The following is a 21,024-nucleotide window of genomic DNA, read 5'->3' as shown; positions in this document are numbered from 1 at the left end:
GTAGGTAAGTTTGAGAAACCGGCTCGAGATACACTTTTTGTTATATTCCATGGAATGCTCTTAACATCCCGATAGCAATGAATATCTTAAGTGCTTTGACAATAAATACATAAAAAAATATCATCTGTGGAAGCCGTAGTACTGTAAAAAGCACGACCAATCATTTTAGCCGGCCCGGCTAAAATAACTGGATGGCCTACCTGCCTGTCAGCCTTCCATCTGTGCACAAACTTATCTCGTGCCCTCATTGGTCATGTGCGCGTTCGTGTGTGTTGGAGGAGGGGCTCTGTAAGGAAGTGGCAGATTTGTTCCGGCTGTGTATTTTCAAAATCTAGCACACTCGAGCCGGTTTCTCCAAAATTACCTACCCCACCTTGAACTTTCAACGTATCAAAAAGAAAGAAGGTTTTTTGTTTTGCTTAAACAGTGTAACACTTTGTGAGTTTGTTATTTAAAATAAACAGGAGACAGTTACACATTGTTTATTTTCTCTCTTTCTCTCTCTGCACTCCCCTCCCCTTCAACTCCCTCTCTCTCTCTTGCAGGGGTCTTCCAGATTTGGATTAGAAGGTTTTCAGCACCGCAGTGTTCTCTAGGTGAGACTTGCAAACCTTCACAACAGATGTAGTCCATCAATTGTGATTCATGAAAGAGTTCAGCTAGAAGAACTGAATGCTGATTGGAAACTAACTTCTTTGATGTCCTTGTCTACACCCTTCCTCCTCACCTACTCCCATCCTCTGTCTTCCTGTCACTCTTCTCTGTACTCATCCTCTAGGTGTCAGTTTCTGGGATGTCCAGGGCAGGTGGCCTTGGGGGGCTCAGCCCCGAAACACAGACCACCAGAACAGATAATTCCACGTCTTAAAGACTACACAAGCCTCTAAAGATGGACACATCCACATGTAGAGACTCCCGCACAGCTGCATGAAAGAGAGGCCAGACGTCACCTCTGCTGGAATCACTTTTTATTGAACCAACGTCTTTTTCTCCCTCTACAGCCCCCCAATATTAACATTCCATCAAATGAATAATAATCCATTCATGTATTTAGCACTACAGATCTACAAGTGGAGAGCAGGTAATGGATGATGACTCAGTGTAAATGGCTATTCCTCAGCACAGATCAGTGCTAGTCTCTACTGCTCAATCTTCCTCCTCCACTCCCCCCTCCTCTCCCCCTTACTCCACCTCTCTGCTCTCCTTTCCTGTACACCGCTGCTGCTTGTCGTCCAGTCCTGCCCCCCCCCTCCAACACCATGGTAGGTGCAGGCTTGGGTGTTTGGAAGCTAATGCGAGGTGTCCGCCAGCTGGAGCTTCACCGCCTTATCCTGGCACTTATCATCTTCTGCTTACTGTCCATGGCCTTCCTAGCTTACTATGTCTCCAACAGCCCAAAAATCAAGGAGGCCCCCCCTTTACCCTTTAGTGACTGTGGTGGAGGAGGAGGGATTTCACCGGGTGTGAGTACTGGGGACGCCGGAGGGGGGCCAGGTATCCAGAGGGCCCCGCTTTTTCTTCCACAGCGCCAGGGTCGACTACGACAGGTAAAGGCGGTGGACATTTCCAGGACAGACGCTGTGGTTCTGGTGTTTGTAGAGAGCATCTACTCCCAGTTGGGCCAGGAGATTGTAGCAATATTAGAGTCTAGCCGCTTCCACTACCGGACAGAGATTGCTCCTGGTAAAGGAGACATGCCCACATTGACAGAGCATAACCGTGGACGTTACACACTGATCATATATGAAAATGTTTTGAAATATGTCAATCTGGATGCTTGGAACCGTGACTTGCTGGACAAGTACTGCGCTGAGTATGGAGTAGGAGTCATTGGCTTTTTCAAAGCTAATGAAAACTCTCTTCTCAGTGCACAGCTCAAAGGCTTCCCCCTCTTTCTTCACTCACACCTGGGTCTCAGGGACTACCGCATAAACCCCAATGCCCCTCTACTCTTCATCACCAAGCCCAACCAGGTGGAGCAAGGCCCTTTACCAGGGGACGACTGGACCATTTTCCAGTCCAACCACTCTACCTATGAACCAGTGCTTCTGGCCAGCACCAAGTCCTCCGAGGCACTGGCCCATTTTGGTCCTGGCCCCCTGCGGGCGCTCCACGCCACAGTGGTCCAAGACTTGGGGCTCCACGATGGCATTCAAAGAGTTCTCTTTGGAAACAATCTTAACTACTGGCTTCACAAGCTGGTGTTTGTAGACTCCATTGCCTACCTGACGGGGAAGAGACTGTGTTTGTCCTTGGACCGCCACATGCTGGTGGACGTGGATGATATATTCGTTGGCAAGGAGGGAACCCGCATGAAGGTGTCAGACGTGGAGGTGGGTGAGCCAGTCACACAAGGGACCACACATAATCATACATTAACTTTGGTTGCCTCACCTGGCATAGTTGTGGTTTCTGAGATGTTCACACAAAAAATATTCATTTTAAGAATATGTTTTTTTATTATTTTAACGAGGGCATTATATGCCATAAGGTTTTTATCCAAGCACTAACAGAGAAGTTAAAGAATAATGTGCTTACAATATAATTCTAAAGATTCTTATGAATGAATTCAAGGCATATCATTGATTGAGGGGCCTTCACTTGGCTCGAACACTCAAAGAACGCAGTGCTAACAAAACCCAAACCTCACATGCACTAACATGAACGCACAGCTAGATTACAGCTGGATTACAGATGGATTACAGTCTCTGCTGTATCAATGCTCTGACTGTCATGTACAAAACTGAAAAATATGATGTCAGTGTTGTGTTTGCTTTGGGTTTCTGATGAAAACAAGTGGAATAGTAAAAAAAATCTGGTATTGTACATTTTAAAGAACAATACAAGTGGTTTTGCATGTTAAAGACAAATAGCTTCTCTGTGCTTACACCTTCCATTAGTGGCAGACATTTCCCAACCATATATTGACTTTGGTCATATTTTGCCCAATTGTTAGAATTTCCAAAATTATTTTTTCAAATTGGCAAACCACCTTAGAATTTAGAGTTTCAGCTTTTCTAAATGTATTGCACATAACAAATCTAATGTAACTACATATGACTAAGGGTTTTTTAGGTTACTGAGGTTTTAGCCAAAATGGTTTTTGATCACTTTCCTTTTTTTTCAATTAAGATTTATAAAAGAAAACAAGTGTGAGGTGTATTTTTCATCCTTTCACAGGCACTGCTCAACACTCAAAACAAGCTGAGAGCACTGGTCCCTAATTTCACCTTCAATTTGGGATTTTCTGGAAAGTTCTATCACACAGGTATGAAACATGTTATTATTGTATACACACTGCTTTCTATGTGCTTAGGAACTGTAAGGGGCTCTGGGTGTCTACTCTTGTGCTGACCTTTTATGTGCGCTGAAGCAGGTTACACCTTACTTTGCTTAGCGACCATAACCAGTTAACCCTACCATCTTAACTTCTTCAGGGTATTGTTTTATAAAGCAGTATTTAATATTGTCAGTGGGACAGCAGTGTTTTCCCTAGAAAACGCTGTTTCTCTCTCTGCTTTGCTCCGTTTTTGTGTGCGCCGGCAACAGCATACATTCACTGCCACCAAGAAAAATTATAAAATTGGGAAAATATGCCATTCACTCTAAAATATGAAATTAAAATGTACCATTGGAAACCATTATTGCAACTGAAGAAGAATTTTTAAGATACAGTTAAAGATGAATGGGTAAAGGACGTTCTTTACCTAAGCCTTCACCAGTGTTGTAGTCAAGTCACCAATTCACGAGTCCAAGTCACTCTTGAGTCACCACTCTTCGAGTCCAAGTCCGAGTCACCAAGGGAGAGTCGTAGTCGAGTTCGAGTCCAAGTCCGAGTCACCCAAGGAGTGTCCGAGTCGAGTCCGAGTCATCATTACCTGTGTTCGAGTCCAAGTCCGAGTCACCTAAGAAGAGTCCAAGTCAAGTCCGAGTCACAAGTCTTCATGTATTAATCTTCGTGGATATATGTGTTGAAATGTAGCTGCTCCTCTACATTACTTTTATCCTGTCATGTTATACTAATCTGTCTATTGAATTGCTGTGAAGCCAGTTTGGCTACAATTCTTGTAATAGGTGCTATACAAATATAAAGCTTATTACTTATTAATATTAATATTAATATTATTATTATTATTATTATTGTAAATGACCTTTAATATGTCTAACTATATTTAAAATGAGTTACCTTTTAGAGAAGTGATTATATTTGTATGCCAATATTTTCCTATGGTAAAGTTTTCGTTTTGCACTTTTATTTTGATAGTAATAAGATCGGGACTATTATTTTGTCGGAACTTTTACCGGTTAAATCGGTTTACTGATGAAGATTAAGCCCCAGAAAGCACATGGCTACTTAGCATGCAAAATGACATCATTCTGCATGTTAAGTAGCCATGTGCTTTCGTGTTATCGGCTGAATCTTTATTTATTGATTAGATCAGGTTACTCTGATGATAGTGTTCAAGACAGCCTATATGTCTGAACTCGATCCTTAGAATGTGTTACGGAGTCTTCTCTTCAATATTGTTTCTACATAACGAGCATTTTGCGCTGCTCTTTTCCAATGTGGAAGCAGAATGTGTGAAAGCATACAGCACGATGCGGGGTGTGTCTCTAGACATCTTTAGACTGGAATAGCGGGGCCCAGTACGTGAACTCGCCTCGCAGCCGGTGCACACGCAGGGATAGAGGACATCAGACTCCAGAGAAAACTTGCTCGAGTCGGAGCGTCAATGTACAAGTCAAGTCCGAGTCATCGTGGGGGGAAAAATTCACGAGTCCGAGTCCAAGTCATCGAGAATTCACGAGTCCAAGTCCGAGTCGCGTCAATCAGTGCGCGAGTCCGAGTCGAGTCCCGAAAATCGACACTGGAGTCCGAGTCCAGGACTCGAGTACTCTTCACTGCCTGATGACTGTGTGTGTGTGTGTGTGTGTGTGTGTGTGTGTGTGTGTGTGTGTGTGTGTGTGTGTGTGTGTGTGTGTGTGTGTGTGTGTGTGTGTGTGTGTGTGTGTGTGTGTGTGTGTGTGTGTGTGTGTGTGTGTGTGTGTGTGTGTGTGTGTGTGTGTGTGTGTGTGTGTGTGTGTGTGTGTGTGTGTGTGTGTGTGTGTGTGTGTGTGTGTGTGTGTGTGTGTGTGTGTGTGTGTGTGTGTGTGTGTGTGTGTGTGTGTGTGTGTGTGTGTGTGTGTGTGTGTGTGTGTGTGTGTGTGTGTTAGGTACTGATGTAGAGGATCGTGGAGATGACATGCTGCTGCAACACAGGATGGACTTCTGGTGGTTTCCTCACATGTGGAGCCACATGCAGCCGCACCTCTTTCACAACGTCAGCGTCCTGGCTGAGCAGATGAGGCTCAACAAGATCTTTGCTCAGGTGAGCACCACTAATTCTCTGTGACAAGGCACAGTGTGTGGCTATGTGGAGGGTGGAAGGAGTATGTAGCTGTGGGCCTACAACAACACTCAACCATAGGTGCAGTGAATGGCTAGTGTTACGACTTCATGTCCACAGGAGTAGTGTCAACTTCAAAGAGTGTGGAGGTCTTTTGGACCTGTTCTAGACATTGTAGGAATAGCACTGAAAGGAATGTGGGTATGTACATCAGCAGTACACTTTATCTTCTTGTCGTTCCCATGCTCCTCCTCATGTGCCCACATCCTGTCCTCTCTTTAGGAGCATGGGATCCCCACAGATATGGGCTATGCAGTGGCTCCGCACCACTCTGGGGTTTACCCAGTTCACAGCCAGCTCTATGAGGCCTGGAAGTCTGTGTGGAGCATTAAGGTGACCAGCACTGAGGAGTACCCTCACCTGAGGCCAGCCCGGTACCGCCGCGGGTTCATCCACAATGGCATCCAGGTCAGTCCACATCGCCAAAAGGTTCCTATTGGTCAACATTTCTCCACACTGAGAAATGTCTCCACACTTCATTAATAAAGATGGATGTGGAAGTTTTAATAAAACTTTAGCAGTAAATTATTCAGTTTAGCAGAAAATAGTAACACCGTCACTTTGTGTGACCTTAATGTACATTTTGGACGCTTTATGCAGAAAGACACTCGTTGCAATCTATTTCAGTAACAAGGCTCAGGTCAAAGGGTTGGCAGCATGCCACATCAGGCTCACATATCACAAACACATTCAATACAAGTTTATGGTACTGAGTTGAATGAGACATACACACTCAGAGGCCTGGTGCAGGTCTGGTTCGATATGTTTTTTGAAAATGTTAACATTTGTATACATAGTACAGCAGCAAACCTTTCACTAACTCCGCTTTAAAAGAAACTTAAAATTAAGAAAGTAAAGTTGTGATAATCTGTAAATTGTGTCCGAGGGAGAGGAGTTTCCAGTTGAATCTTTTCAGAAAGGATTTGGATTCAGCCTTTCTGCTTTTCCAGAAGAATCATATAGCTAAATATAGCAGGATCTCTAATACATGCAAAATAAAAAAATGTGTCCTTTGCACCACAGATGCATACATCATACAGTGCTAGTTCTTTATTCTAAACACTGTGCAGTGCTACTGTTATTTATTTGAGTGCAATGGGACATTTGAGAGCAGAATCAAGAGCAAACAATCAAAGGGTTAACATGGATCAGGCTCTGGCTGTTCCTATTGATCCAAAAGTCCATTAGACTTCTGTTTAATTACAAAGCTACAATGTCACCAGTTTGTAAAAATGCCAACAAAACCACATTAGCTCTAAATAGCCAACAACCTGTGTTTGTGTTCAGGTGCTGCCCAGGCAGACCTGTGGGCTGTTCACCCATACCATCTTCTACAACGAATACCCAGGAGGCTCCAAGGAGCTGGACAAGAGCATCAGAGGAGGAGAGCTCTTCCTCACCGTCCTCCTCAACCCTGTACGCAACCAGAGCGGTGCACATCACACTCTCATCTTCTGCCCGAGTCGTCACTCTTCCTTTTCCATCGCAGCTATTTACTTGAGTTGAGACATGAGGGAAAAGAGCAGTTTTGGGAGGGGACTTGACTTTAGGACCAATAGAGATTACCAACAGCAATAGTGTGCATGTTTTTCTTCTTCCTTTTGGAGCTCTCATTTATATTAGTAACATACTGAGCCTGTGTCTCCAATACCTCCATTAGTGTGTGTGTAGAAAATGTATATCAGTCAGGTTTACATTTTTTGTGGTTCTATCTTGTTTCAAATGTTTTAAAAGAACATTGTAATAGGATATTCTGCATGTCAAGAGTTATCCCTATACTTGTAGTGTGATTTAAATAATGATCATTTTTCTGCTACCTGTGTCTTTGAAACAATAACGGATGACTTTGTGCCTGCCCAATCCAGATCAGCATCTTCATGACCCACCTGTCCAACTACGGCAATGACCGGCTGGGTCTCTACACCTTTGAGTCTCTTGTGAAGTTTGTCCAGTGTTGGACCAACCTCCGGCTGCAGACGCTGCCCCCCGTCCACCTGGCCGAGAAATACTTCCAGATCTTCCCCGAGGAGAGAGACCCTCTCTGGCAGGTCAGAATTTTGATTTAGTTATTTTTCAAGCTCATGTTTTTTGCAGACGTGTTTGAAAACTGAATATAGCAGGTACTTTGAAATAAAAGCATTTCCATGAATATTTTTCAGAACCCTTGTCATGATAAGAGACACAAAGATATCTGGTCTAAAGAAAAGACTTGTGACCGACTGCCCAAGTTTCTCGTCATTGGACCACAGAAAACAGGTAGCGCACTCTGTCTGCTTTTCATCTTTATCTTAGTCAATATATCTATGTCTTTGCTATTCTAAATGTCTTCTTTCCTCAAGGCACTACAGCGCTTCATTCCTTCCTGAGCCTCCACCCAGCAGTCACCAGCTCCTTTCCCAGCCCCAACACCTTTGAGGAGATCCAGTTCTTCAGTGGAGCAAACTATGACAACGGGATTGACTGGTAAAACAGGAGTACCATAAACACTGCCTTCACAAAGTCCCATAAACGTGGTGACAGACTGAACACAATATGACTAGAATTTGAATTCCTTTTTTACTTTAAAACTTTATACGTCTTATTTTCTTAGGTTCAGTTTAGCTTATCTTATTTTTTTCTCTTGTGCAAGACCCTGGACCCCCACACTTCTCCCTGGGCGCTGTACAGTATCTGCCCACTGCTCCTAATACTGCTAGTCTGAATTTCACTCTGTGTGCTGTATTGTGCATTTGTACAATTGTACATGTGTGACAGTACAAGTTTATTTGATTCATTCATTTCCATTAATGTTGTACTTACCTGACATTCACTGAATGTATGTCAACGTCAATGTGTGATCACTCATCCTCCCCATATGCAGGGAAGGGATCTTTGTGAGCGGCTACACTATGCACATGGGCTTACGTACGTTATACAAAATTCCAGATTAGTGCAGCTTCCAACAAGAGGATATTTGTTCAGTATTTGAAATGAGTTGTAATCATTATTCAGTGTGACATCTGCTCTTTTTGTGATTCAAACAGTAACAGTGAAAGATAACGGGAACAAAAGGCCCGGGGATTTAAGTACTAATTTAGACACAAGCTGACTGGTACTGGTTTTATTTTCGATCCTCAGGTACATGGACTTCTTCCCATTCCCTTCCAATGTCAGCACAGATTTCATGTTTGAAAAGAGTGCCAACTACTTTGCCACAGAGGCGGCTCCTAAGAGAGCTGCTGCACTGCTGCCCAGAGCCAAGATCCTGGCTGTGCTCATCAACCCAGCAGACAGGGCCTACTCTTGGTACCAGGTGAGACCAGCACACACTCAGCAGGGCCCTGACACCCACTGTGTGTCCGCATTGTGCACGGTCCTCATTGTGCAGGGTCCCCACTGTGCTGGGACCTCACTGTGCAGGGTCCCCACTGTGCTGGGACCTCACTGTGCAGGGTCCCCACTGTGCAGGTCCTCACTGTGCTGGGACCTCACTGTGCAGGGTACCCAGTTAGACATTTTTTGTTCTAAAAACATTCTGAGAAGGTTACCATTCATTGTTCTAGGAATGTTTTCAGCAGGAAGTTTTCTTTTGGTTCCCAGAATGTTCTTCTGAAAGGTAGGATAACGTTCTCTAAAAACATTCTTAAAATGTTTGGTGATAACTTTCTTAACCTGTTACGCACCGCCCCCCCGGTACCGGGCGGATAAACGCGTCATTTGCAGGAAACAACGTCTAAGGAATCTTAATATTTAATAAACTATGAATGTTTTATATCCATGTAACGGGAAGAAACTCAGCTAACTGATCTTTTTAATTTTTTTTTCCAAAAAAAACCCCACAATGCTAACACTCGGCCTCTGAATTAGCCACGAGCGAAAAAATGTAACCTATCACTGCACCTAAACTCACTCATAACTCCCTTATTACTTATCCTAGATGCACAGCCAACCCCTCGATTAGCATCGCCTGGAGACACAGAATCATTTGGTGCCCACCTCAACACTCAGTGATAAACATTTGCGACGCTATAAACGAAAACGTACATCAAAACATGTGGCGCTAGGTAGCTACAAACGCTAACATGGCTTACCTTGGTCAAAACTGGTCTTCAATGGCATTAAAACGATAAAAAAACGATGCTGCAGTTAATCCATAGGTTAATCCAATGTGTCTGTGTCCTCTTTGAAATGATTTCTGATAATCCATAAGCAATAAAACTGCTTTTTCGTTTCCAAATGTCAGAGCGAGAGATCGCTTCACTCTGGTGCAAACCTGCATGCGGGAAGCCCCCACCGTTTGTTTTCACAACGAGTGTGTGTGGGGGCCTCCCCCTTCGATTCTATTGGCTCTAACGGTCAGAAAGAGGTGTCAACCATTTTCACCCAAATCACCTCAGAGGTGGGGTGGTTTTGGCTAAACCTCTCTAAAAATGTCACTTGTTTTGCATCAATCTTGATACAGGGTACTTATTATATGTTGTACTTTGGATTCCTAAAGCTTTTAGTCTACTAACCCATCATCCAAGGGTAGTTTTCACTATAAGTAAAAAAGAATATTTGGACGGACACTATAATTTACAGTTTTTTTACTATGTAAAATCTGAATTTTCTTTAAAATAAAAAACATCTATATTGATTCTGACACTTCTACATCCAACTCACAGATGTAACCTTGCTTTGATAAAATAAATTATTCATATAACCCTTTTAGAAGTTAAGTTGTAGTCATTTTCGAGCCTGAAACATAGGCTTGGTGCTTAACAGGTTAAGATGTTTTTGATAACATTGTTAGAACATTATGCCCTACTGTTCTTAAAACGTTTCCAGCTGCAAGTTAGATTTTTTTATGTTGCCAGAATGTTATTATTTTAGTAGGATAACGTGCTTTATCGTTCCGATTTATCAGAAGTTTTTTGTTTTTTTAAAATGCGACCAGCAGCTAGTACAAGTCGCTGTCGGTGTCACATGTACTGGAGGGGACCCAGAATCAGACTCGGAATCAGCTGGTGAAAGTAACATTTGTTTATTAGAAAAGGGGAGCTGGGAGTGGAGGTTGGTTATGGCGGCAGTGGGAAACAGTTGTTCCAGGGTGGGTAGAGAGGCCTGGCTGGTCTTGGGAGTGTGGAAGGCCTTGGATTCCTCCTGGGAGAGACATACAAATGAGTGTGAGGCAAAAGCAGGTAAAGTTGTCAAAGAATATGCTGGCAAAAAGCTAGAGCGGCACGCAACAAACCTTTCACGGCAACAATCCGGCAGGGAATGAGTGCAGGCTGCAGGCTTTCATAGTGTGGCTGATGAGCAGGTTGCAGGTGTGGTTGATTGGAGATTGCTCCCAGCCGTGTAGAGCAGGCCAGCAGGCAGGGGGTACAAACACTAACAGGGGTTTCAGGGACGGGCAGTGACAGTCGATCCGTTCTTCTATATGTCTGTCGGTCTCAAATCTAAAGGGTGCAATAACGATTTGTATCCACTATGCATAAACAGCGGACACTGTTTATACGCAGCCCTCACAAACCACACACGGCCAGATAGCTTATCTAACAGTTAGAACCTACATACGAGACACAACCTTTATAGTCAGAAAAAAGTGTGATTATTTTCTGATATTTTACACATATGATATTATGAATACTGTGGGCCTACATACCTTAGCGTGATTATAAGTGCATGTGAGTGAATATTGGCATGCAAATTCGTTTTTATACGTCCTATTCATTGTCTCAATGCGCTCGTACATCTTAAGAAAGTTATCACCAAACATTTCAAGAATGTTTTTAAAGAACGTTATCCTACCTTTCAGAAGAACATTCTGGGAATCAAAATAAAACGTCCCACTGAAAACATTCCTAGAACAATGAATGGTAACATTCTCAGAATGTTTTTAGAACCAAAATGTCTAGCTGGGAACTCACACATGCCACCGGAAACATGCAATATCTGCTTACAGCTTATCATGAATTACGTGCTTGTTTGTTTTTTTCAAAAGGAAAATATGGTGACATCAGATTTTTTTTAAACATCCTTTTCAAACAAATGCAACAAGTTAGTTTTTTAAAGCGCTCTACAAATAAATCTGACGTTGACCATGACCGTGCTAATATTTGCCATCACAGGAACGTTTTATAAAAAAAGAATAACCTCCTGAAAACGTTATCCGAATGTTGCTTTGAAAATGTTCTTCATTTGTTATCATGTAACATTGAGGGAATGATTTATAAAAGAACATCTGTACTGTGTTACCTCAACAACGTCCAAAAAACATCCTTAGAATGTTGCAGGCAAAACGTTCCACCTTTGTTAACATATCACATTAAAGGAACGTTTTATAAAAAGCTTTCTGTCATCTCAGGCCTTAATAACATCCTCAAAACATCCTCTGAATGTTGCAGTTAAAACGTTATGTCTTAGTTAACCTTAAACCTTATAGGAACATTATTTGAAATAATAAACATCCTCAAAAGGTTCTTTGAACATCAGATGAAAACGTTTCTTTGAAACATTATTAGAACCTGTAGGTAACGTTAGCCAAAGTTGTGAGAACGTTCCCCGCTAGCTGGGTCCTCACTGTGCTGGGTCCTCACTAGGGATGGGCACCGAGCCCCGGTATTAAACGGGCCCCGGGGCTGAATTATTAAAGACCGTGGTACCGTTAAGCTCCGACGTTATCGGTCTTTTTTTCGGTACTGGAGACATCTAAAAAATATGTCATGTGTATTATTGCTACACAAACATTATATTGCAGTTTTAGTGTCGCCAACTCCGTTTCTAACATGCATTTTGCAGTCTAATCATAGACTGCAAAATGCGTCTATGATTATTTTGAGTATTTTCGATCTCTCCAATCCAGACGAGAGATCTCTCTCCCCCGTCTGTGTGTAAGGGGGCGGGGCAGTTTACACACGCAGCTGCTACATGCAGCAACACACACACACACACACGGAGGAGATGGAGGAGAGAACTAAGCGCTCCGAGGTGTGGTTAAACTTTACCCGTCTCGATGAGGACAATGCTCGTTACCTAAAGTGCAATAAGAGTTTAGCAAGTAAGGGCGGTAACACGAGCAGTTTGTCTAAACATTTAGCAAAAGTGCACCACATTCAGACGGAGAAATGCACCGGGTTCGACTGTCTTTCTAGTAGCTCTGTTGCCCCATCCACGAGTAACGTTTCCACGTCAGGTATTATGTATGCTAGCAGCAACACACGGAGTTAACTCATTGATACAAACATGGGTTAATGATTAGAGGTAACTGAGTTATTTATTTTGTTAAAGTTTCAGCTATTCTGTTTACAGTTCTGTCATCAGATTATTTAATACCTCGTTTTTTTTCTCCAAAAGAACCGATAAGAGGACCGGATCGATAAGCGGTATCGATAAGCGGTATCGATAAAAGTAGTAGTACCGTTAAAACCTTAACGATGCCCATCCCTAGTCCTCACTGTGCAGGGTCCTCACTGTGCAGGGTCCCCACTGTGTAGGGTCCCCACTGTGTAGGGTCCCCACTGTGTAGGGTCCTCACTGTGCAGGGTCCTCACTGTACAGGGTCCCCACTGTGCAGGGTCCTCACTGTGCAGGGTCCCCACTGTGTAGGGTCCTCATTGTGCAGGATCCTCACTGTGCAGGGTCCCCACTGTGTAGGGTCCCCACTGTGTAGGGTCCTCACTGTGCAGGGTCCCCACTGTGCAGGGTCCCCACTGTGTAGGGTCCTCACTGTGCAGGGTCCCCACTGTGTAGGGTCCTCACTGTGCAGGGTCCCCACTGTGCAGGGTCCTCACTGTGCAGGGTCCTCACTGTGCAGGGTCCCCACTGTGTAGGGTCCTCACTGTGCAGGGTCCCCACTGTGTAGGGTCCTCACTGTGCAGGGTCCTCACTGTGCAGGGTCCCCACTGTGTAGGGTCCTCACTGTGCAGGATCCTCACTGTGCAGGGTCCTCATTGTGCTGGGACTTAAAAGCAGTTCAAAACTCTTAAAATGGGTGTGTGTGTGTGTTTTAATGAGCACAGCACCAGAGGGCCCACCAGGACCCTGCAGCCCTCAACAACACTTTCCATGCAGTAGTGACGGGCGGCCTCTCGTCCCCCAGAGACCTTCTGGCCCTTCAGAGACGCTGCCTTCACCCCGGAGCCTACGCTCCTCACCTGGAGCGCTGGCTGCAGCACTACCAGCCCACACAGGTAACACACACACATCAGTACGGTTCATTCAATTGTCAAGTGAGGTTTAAAGCAACTTTGGAAACGTCTCAAAAATATCTTCAGAGGTCAGTTTCCCTCCTCTATGGTCAGGAGTTGCATGGTTTGATCCTTCAGTAAACATAGAAGAACAAGTAGAGGTTGAACCAGAAACATCTAACCATCTACGAGAAAAAAACGTTTTAGTTCCTCCTTGACGTTAGCTAGCACTTTCCATTTTTAATGCTGACAATAAGGAATAACAGATACAGCTGATCAGACGTCAAGATTTAAATGTTAACAACACACTTATTCTGCAGGTATTTTCCTTACGGCAAAAACCTCCTTAAGAAGGCATTATAAATATTTTCTCAATACAGCTTATCGAATGAGACACTTTAAAATGCACATAGAAATATGTGAATGGAAACACAGCTACAATAAAAGGCCTTTTAACACAAGTAAAATCTGGCTGACAAAACAAGGTTTCATGTAGTTACAATAAAGTTCACAAGCACTACATAAAGATGGCGTACGTAGGAACAAAGGAAGTGCTTACACATAAAATATCCAGATTTATATAACAGTGCGCACGCACGTCCTACGCCGGTTTCCCTTTATAAATCACAATCAACTGGAAATGCGGGCTTCACGTAACGCCCATATTTCCCTATAAATAGTCAAAGAAACATATTAATACTCATTTAGACTGACTGCATTAAGAAGATCGTAGCAAATGCCGACACAACAGCTAAAAAACAACATTTCACAGTGACACATTTTGGTTCTTTTGGGGAGGTGGAGACAAATACATCAGATTGTTTGGTGGACGCAGTTTGAAGTTTACAAAGAGATGCAGCATGAAGGTCGGATCGTCACCAAAATAAATCAATAAGTTGTACGAAAAAGTGAATGCTTTTTAAAGGAAATAAAACAGATGTGTGACCAGCTGTACAATTGACACATGTTGTTCTTAGTTTTCATACCTCTTGTGTTTTAGGAGCATCACGTCTTGGCATTATAATAATTCACTTTATTTGTAAAGTTCCGTTTAAAACAAAATCAAAAAGGCTTAACCATTTTAACACATTTTGAGACATAATTACTGTATATAGTATATAAAACTATGCACTCGTATCTACACGACCTACAGAAATGCAAAACGGCATCAATTCAAAGTCATTTATTAGAATACATTTCATAACATGTAAGAGAGAGTTTTCAATAACATATCCGTATTTATTTATTTCTCCAAGTTATGTTTTTGTGTGCTCTCAGGAGTATCAAACAGGCGTTTGTTTAATCATTTTAAGATTGGCTTTTACCCATTTCTGTAAATGTATTCTTCATATATGATGCAGAGAGATTTATGGTATTGTTTTACATGTCTCTCTCCATTCTTCCTTCGGTCAATGGTGTCGCAGTTTCTCATGTCTCCCGTCTCTGTGCGTACGCATGGATCAGAGTGTCCTTGGAGGACCACACATTGTTCGGTCAAGTTTGTTAAATAAATCACAGAGAATCATCCTTTGATCGTACGCTGCGTTTATAAATGAGGCCCCAGAACACAGGTAGCAAAGGTAACAGTGCTGCAACATGCTCTGCTGCCCCCTGCTGTCCAGTCTGAGGTTTACCACTCAATATATAATACTTTATGGACAGAGCATTAACAGGAATATTTTGTTGCTATAGATACTGTGTTCAGCACACGTAGGCATCACATGCCTGTTAAGGCTGTACACAATCCTAACAGGCAGCTGATGTTAGCCTAGCAGTCAGATCAGCTGTGTGTGTTCAGTATACTGTGATGTGAACACTTCCTCTTGAGGTGTGTTACAGAGAAGATGTATCTGTAGAATGTGTGTGTATGATGGATACACAGTATTGGGAACTGGATCAGTGTTGAATTCTATCTATTACTTTATCCTATTCTTCATCTCCAGCTGTGGTTTTCAACCTGTTAACAGCACCAGCTACTGCTATATTTTATATGGTCATTTATTTAAAATATACTTCTTTTTTTCTACCATGTTGTACTTATCTGTTACTTGTTTTTTTGTACTTATTGTGTTTAATTATTAATAACGTGTGTCTACTTTTTTATATAATATGTAAGTCAACTCTTTTTTAGTTAATCTGAACTATACTCTTGCTGTTTCAATATCGTAAATGTCCCCATTGCGGGACAAATAAAGGAATTCTAATAATGGCTACTCAAACACCAATGGATGCAAGCATGGATTATGATCTCAGTGGTAACTACATTCCTGTGGGAGGTGCATTGGGGGACTGCCACGATGTAAACGGCTGTACAGAAGCTGTATCATCATGTGACTGATCATGTGACTGTGCTCTGTGTTGTAGCTGCACATCGTGGACGGAGCTCTGCTGCGCTCCAACCCTGCACTTGTGATGGAGGGAATCCAGAGATTCCTTGGGGTCACTCCCATCTTCAACTACACCCAGGCTCTAATGTTCGTAACTCACACACACACATTATGCACATTGGAAGTTCAACATTTAGATAGAAAACATAATTTTTTTTGAAGAGAGTTAAAACCAGCATATGTTTCCATACATCACGTGTGAAATAAACTGTTGTTGTCAGCAGGTACGATGACAGCAAAGGTTTCTGGTGTCAGCGTGAGGGAGGTCGAGCCAAATGTCTGGGGAAGAGTAAAGGCAGGAAGTACCCGGAGATGAGTCCTGAGGTACATCTCACTCTGCTTCACTCAATGAGCCAACAGAAGCATTTAAACAATGGTTTTGGTCCACTTAATCTTGGCTCTTGTTTTTACTCTATAAGTAATAATACAATTGTACCTACAATGTTTACATTAAAGGTGGGGTAGGTAATTTTGGAGAAACCAGCTCGAGTGCGCAAGAATTTGAAAATACACAACCGGAAAAAATCTGCCACTTCCTTACAGAGCCCCTCCTCCAACACACACGAACGCGCACATGACCAATGAGGGCACAAGATAAGTTTGTGCACAGATGGAAGGCTGACAGGCAGGTAGGCCATCCAGTTATTTTAGCCGGGCCGGCTAAAATGATTGGTCGTGCTTTTTACAGTACTACGGCTTCCACAGATGACATTTTTTTATGGATTTTTTGTCAAAGCACTTAAGATATTCATTGCTATCGGGATGTTAAGAGCATTCCATGGAATATAACAAAAAGTTTATCTCGAGCCTGTTTCTCAAACTTACCTACCCCACCTTTAATACAATATTGTGGCACCTTGGCCTGTTTTAAACACACTGTAGGAAGCACTGCAGTAGAGCACCAACCATGTGTTACTCCGCTGCTGAAAGTAGTCCCCTACAAATGCACCATAACATGTGTTAGAAACTACAGAGAGCAACTGTTTGAGGGAATGAGCTGCTTCTAGAGGTTAAAACCTTCAGTAGGAAACAAAGACAGGACTAACAGTTTTTATAATTATTTTACAATAACAAAAACATAGAATATCAACCTTCAAACCCCAGCAGTCCGTGAAGCACTGCAGAAACCCCCCAGCAGCATATCATTACACTTTGAACTACTGTGTACCGACCTCTGACATTTCCCAATCTCTCTTGTGTGTGTGTGTGTGTGTGTGTGTGTGTGTGTGTGTGTGTGTGTGTGTGTGTGTGTGTGTGTGTGTGTGTGTGTGTGTGTGTGTGTGTGTGTGTGTGTGTGTGTGTGTGTGTGTGTGTGTGTGTGTGTGTGTGTGTGTGTGTGTGTGTGTGTGTGTGTGTGTGTGTGTGTGTGTGTGTGTGTGTGTGTGTGTGTGTGTGTGTGTGTGTGTGTGTGTGTGTGTGTGTGTGTGTGTGTGTGTGTGTGTGTGTGTGTGTGTGTGTGTGTGTGTGTGTGTGTGTGTGTGTGTGTGTGTGTGTGTGTGTGTGTGTGTAGTCCCGTACCTTCCTGACTGAATACTACCGCGAGCACAACATGGAGCTGCTGCGTCTGCTGAATCGGTTGGGCCACCCGCTGCCGTCCTGGCTTCGCCAAGAACTCCAGAGCACGAGCTGGAGCTGAGGCCAGCTCTCACACACAAACACACACACACACAGACAGACACGCGACAGGAAGACTGGGACTGGTGTCTGGACGAACCCAACACTCGGCTCTGGATGAAACTGGATTCCCTGATCTAGAATCAGCAGAAGTTCAGTGTGAAGGTTTCTGCTGCTCACCGGAGAGGAGACAGTTCAGAGTGTGGCTCTGCAGAGGACCCCAGAGGAGTGTGTGTGTGTGTGTGTGTGTGTGTGTGTGTGTGTGTGTGTGTGTGTGTGTGTGTGTGTGTGTGTGTGTGTGTGTGTGTGTGTGTGTGTGTGTGTGTGTGTGTGTGTGTGTGTGTGTGTGTGTGTGTGTGTGTGTGTGTGTGTGTGTGTGTGTGTGTGTGTGTGTGTGTGTGTGTGTGTGTGTGTGTGTGTGTGTGTGTGTGTGTGTGTGTGTGTGTGTGTGTGTGTGTGTGTGTGTGTGTGTGTGTGTGTGTGTGTGTGTGTGTGTGTCTGAACGTCAGTGTGTTGTGGATCCACAGAACTATAAGGACAGGTCAGCCTTAATGTGAGTCTTATTGTGTATGACCCGTTACAGACACACACACATCTACCTGCAGGTTCCTGTCCTCCGCACACATTTAAAGTGGGTGAAGCTGTGTGATGACAGGTGGATGTAAATACCATGTGATGGATGTTCTGCAGGCTCCGCCCACACTGTCAGCCAGCAGCTGTCTCACTGTCCTCTCACTGAGCTAAAGGTCCTGACTGATGGACTGCTCTCTATGTCGGCTAAAGTCTCCATTTAATCTCCAGGTTTTTTTATGTAAGATTGATTAAATATGAGCTGTTAACCTAATTAGCATAGATGATGAAAAGTATATATACTTGTGGTGCTGTGGGTAGTGTGTTGGTGTTCGGATCAGGGGGTCACAGGTTCAAACCCCACTGCAGTCTGCATGTCGTTGTGTCCCTGAGACACTTCACCCCAAATTGCTCCTGTGGGGATTGCCCACAGTATTGAGTATGTAAGTCGCTTTGGATAAAAGCGTCTAACATGTAACATGTAATGTAATGCAATGTAATGTAATATATGGGGACCATGCAGCAAGCTGCTGAGCAAAGGTTGTGTTGCACCACCACATTTTTACTTATTTAATCTGAGTGATTCTGAATAAAGTTTCAAACCTCTGGAGCAGAACCCTCAGCTTCTGTGATGTCATATCGTTAAGGAATGATTGGCCTGCTTACGCTAGGGAACCAGTGTCCATGGAAACAGTTTGCAGTGTTGTCTCATTTCTGAGCTGGAGGCTTCACCTTCTCCACAGCAGCTGAGGCTCATGGGTAATGTCAGGACGAGACTGGTTGTTCACCATTACTATTAAATGAAAATCATGAACAACAGCAAAATTACAAATTACATTTTCCAAAGAGACAAAAGTTATATCAAACAGGAAAATTCAAAATGTACTGTAATACTGTAAGCAAGGCTATATATTGTAATGTTTATCAGTTATTGTTTGAAAAAGTATAAATAACACCACCATAAACCTGAAGGCTGAATTTAAAATATTCAAACATGCACTCAGAACAGTGGGGGGTGCACTCTGAGCCCCTGTCACCCCACTCTGCATGGTGACCTGGCATTCAAAACTGATGGAGATTTTCTGAGAATCAATGCATTATGGCAAAACATGTTCATACAGCCATAGTAAAATATTCCAGTGTGACTCTTGTTTTGTGTTAATAGTCAGCTAAAGTGGAGATAACCCATGATGCACCTGTTTCCACAGACACAAGACTAACATGAACTTAACCGACGTGGACCTGTGTGACTCCAGTAACACTGCTTTGAGTACAGTGAAGCGGCGGCTGCTGACAGTGCTCCACAGTGAGAGGGCTGAGAGAACAGCAATAAGCCTTCACTAGTCAATCATCTTCTAAAAACCTACACAGACTGCTAAACACACACTCACCCCCCCACAAACACTCACACTCTTGTCTCCAGACGACAGTAGGGCAGGATGTCAGTGTGTGGAGACGACCAGAAGCTGCTGTCTAGTTTTCTGTTTGTTTTGTATAAATGTCAGAAAGGCCAACACTGTATCATCTCTAATAAACACAGAGAGGTTGGAAATGATGTGTGATGCGTCCGTGTTACCTCACTGAGCCTCATGTTACACCATGATCAAACGGGTCGGAACCAACAGCCGGAAGAGGAGTCGTGCTCCGTAAGTCTTCCTCGAGATGGCTCTAGTGTCCGAGGGCACTCCAAAGCAACATTGGGTTACTGCAAGTTTAACACACACACAGCACTCAATGAAAGAAACGCTTTGAAGACATGAAGACATGCACTGCAAACACACCGAAATATACGAAAGAAAATAAGATGCTACAGAAACACAAACACACAGCTGCTCCAAGGAAATCTCAGCTTTAATCTGTGCACAGCTGTTAGCCACACACACACACAACTCTAATCTCCACTGGGGTCATGAATAATGTTGTAGAGATCATCCACAGTGACAAGAGTTCTACACTTGAATATACATGGCCCATACTATACATGGCCCATACTATACATGGCCCTTACTATACATGGCCCATACTATATATGGCCTATACATGGCCCATACTATATGTATATACTATACATGGCCCATACTATACATGGCCCATACTATATGTATATACTATACATGGCCTATACATGGCCCATACTGTACATGGCCCATACTATATGTATATACTATACATGGCCCATACTATACATGGCCCATACATGAACATTTGCAGTAATCTGCTGAGGGAAGTCTGAATGAAACGCTGGAGGACTTCTCATCCGGCCTTCTTCACATTTCATTGACCTCACCACTGCTGGAGCCCCGCTCTGTGTCCGTCACATCAAAACAGCAGCCTTTGTCTTTTCATTTAGTTCCATTCTCATTCTTTTCTTGGGATTTGATTGACTTTGAATACATGATGAAGAGGAAGTACATTTATTTTAAATGATAAAGTTCCAAAAGGTGAGGCTTCCTAATGAGCTCTGTTTGAGATTGTTCAGGACAGGAAGACCTCTCACTGTGTGTGTGGTGTCTTTTTTCAAAACTGATTTATTTGTATAAGTTGTCTTACATTTTGTAGATGTGAAAGTCTCTCTGTCTTCAATGATAACTCATGATTGTTGCTAACTTTATTCTTCAGAAATTATGAATGGAGCTCTGCCTGAAGACATGTTGGCATGTTCACCGCCTCCTCCCCGGTTAACATTTAGTTTAACATGAATTGTTTTTTAGACATGAGTTCATGTACATGTGGAGGTTGCTACAGAGTCACACCACCCACTTTCACTGCTCTCTGGGTGTTTCGATGTCTGTAGGAGGCAGAGAGTGGTTCATCACCCTTTAAAGCTGCACGTTGTGTAGTGCAGCCCACGTCAAA

The 21,024-nt window shown here is 43.2% G+C and overlaps 1 protein-coding gene across 4 annotated transcripts in view; it reads left to right on the top strand.

Annotated features, from left to right (window-relative positions):
• ndst2a (N-deacetylase/N-sulfotransferase (heparan glucosaminyl) 2a) overlaps positions 1 to 19,723 on the top strand; it is a 35,730-nt gene extending 16,007 nt beyond the window's left edge. For 2 of the 4 annotated variants that reach the window (XR_004556820.1, XR_004556819.1), the window contains exons 2-16: positions 546 to 596; positions 779 to 2,333; positions 3,181 to 3,268; positions 5,215 to 5,369; positions 5,670 to 5,855; positions 6,735 to 6,863; positions 7,313 to 7,495; positions 7,607 to 7,703; positions 7,787 to 7,910; positions 8,565 to 8,739; positions 13,430 to 13,600; positions 15,962 to 16,071; positions 16,206 to 16,308; positions 17,495 to 17,826; positions 19,377 to 19,723. Coding sequence is in view for 1 of the 4 variants with exons in the window: in XM_034142162.1 (XP_033998053.1) it covers positions 1,260 to 2,333; positions 3,181 to 3,268; positions 5,215 to 5,369; positions 5,670 to 5,855; positions 6,735 to 6,863; positions 7,313 to 7,495; positions 7,607 to 7,703; positions 7,787 to 7,910; positions 8,565 to 8,739; positions 13,430 to 13,600; positions 15,962 to 16,071; positions 16,206 to 16,308; positions 19,377 to 19,388 (2,607 nt within the window). In the remaining 3 variants the exon portion in view is untranslated. The remainder of the gene's footprint in view (positions 1 to 545; positions 597 to 778; positions 2,334 to 3,180; positions 3,269 to 5,214; positions 5,370 to 5,669; positions 5,856 to 6,734; positions 6,864 to 7,312; positions 7,496 to 7,606; positions 7,704 to 7,786; positions 7,911 to 8,564; positions 8,740 to 13,429; positions 13,601 to 15,961; positions 16,072 to 16,205; positions 16,309 to 17,494; positions 17,827 to 19,376) is intronic. The other 2 variants (XR_004556821.1, XM_034142162.1) reach the window with 2 other exon arrangements.
• The last annotated feature ends 1,301 nt before the right edge of the window (positions 19,724 to 21,024 follow it).

This window comes from Trematomus bernacchii, unplaced genomic scaffold (genome assembly GCF_902827165.1).
Source record: "Trematomus bernacchii unplaced genomic scaffold, fTreBer1.1, whole genome shotgun sequence".
Taxonomy (NCBI): Eukaryota; Metazoa; Chordata; class Actinopteri; order Perciformes; family Nototheniidae; genus Trematomus; species Trematomus bernacchii.
The sequence above is the reverse complement of the archived record's forward strand: the minus strand, read 5'-3'. Positions and strand labels throughout refer to the sequence as shown.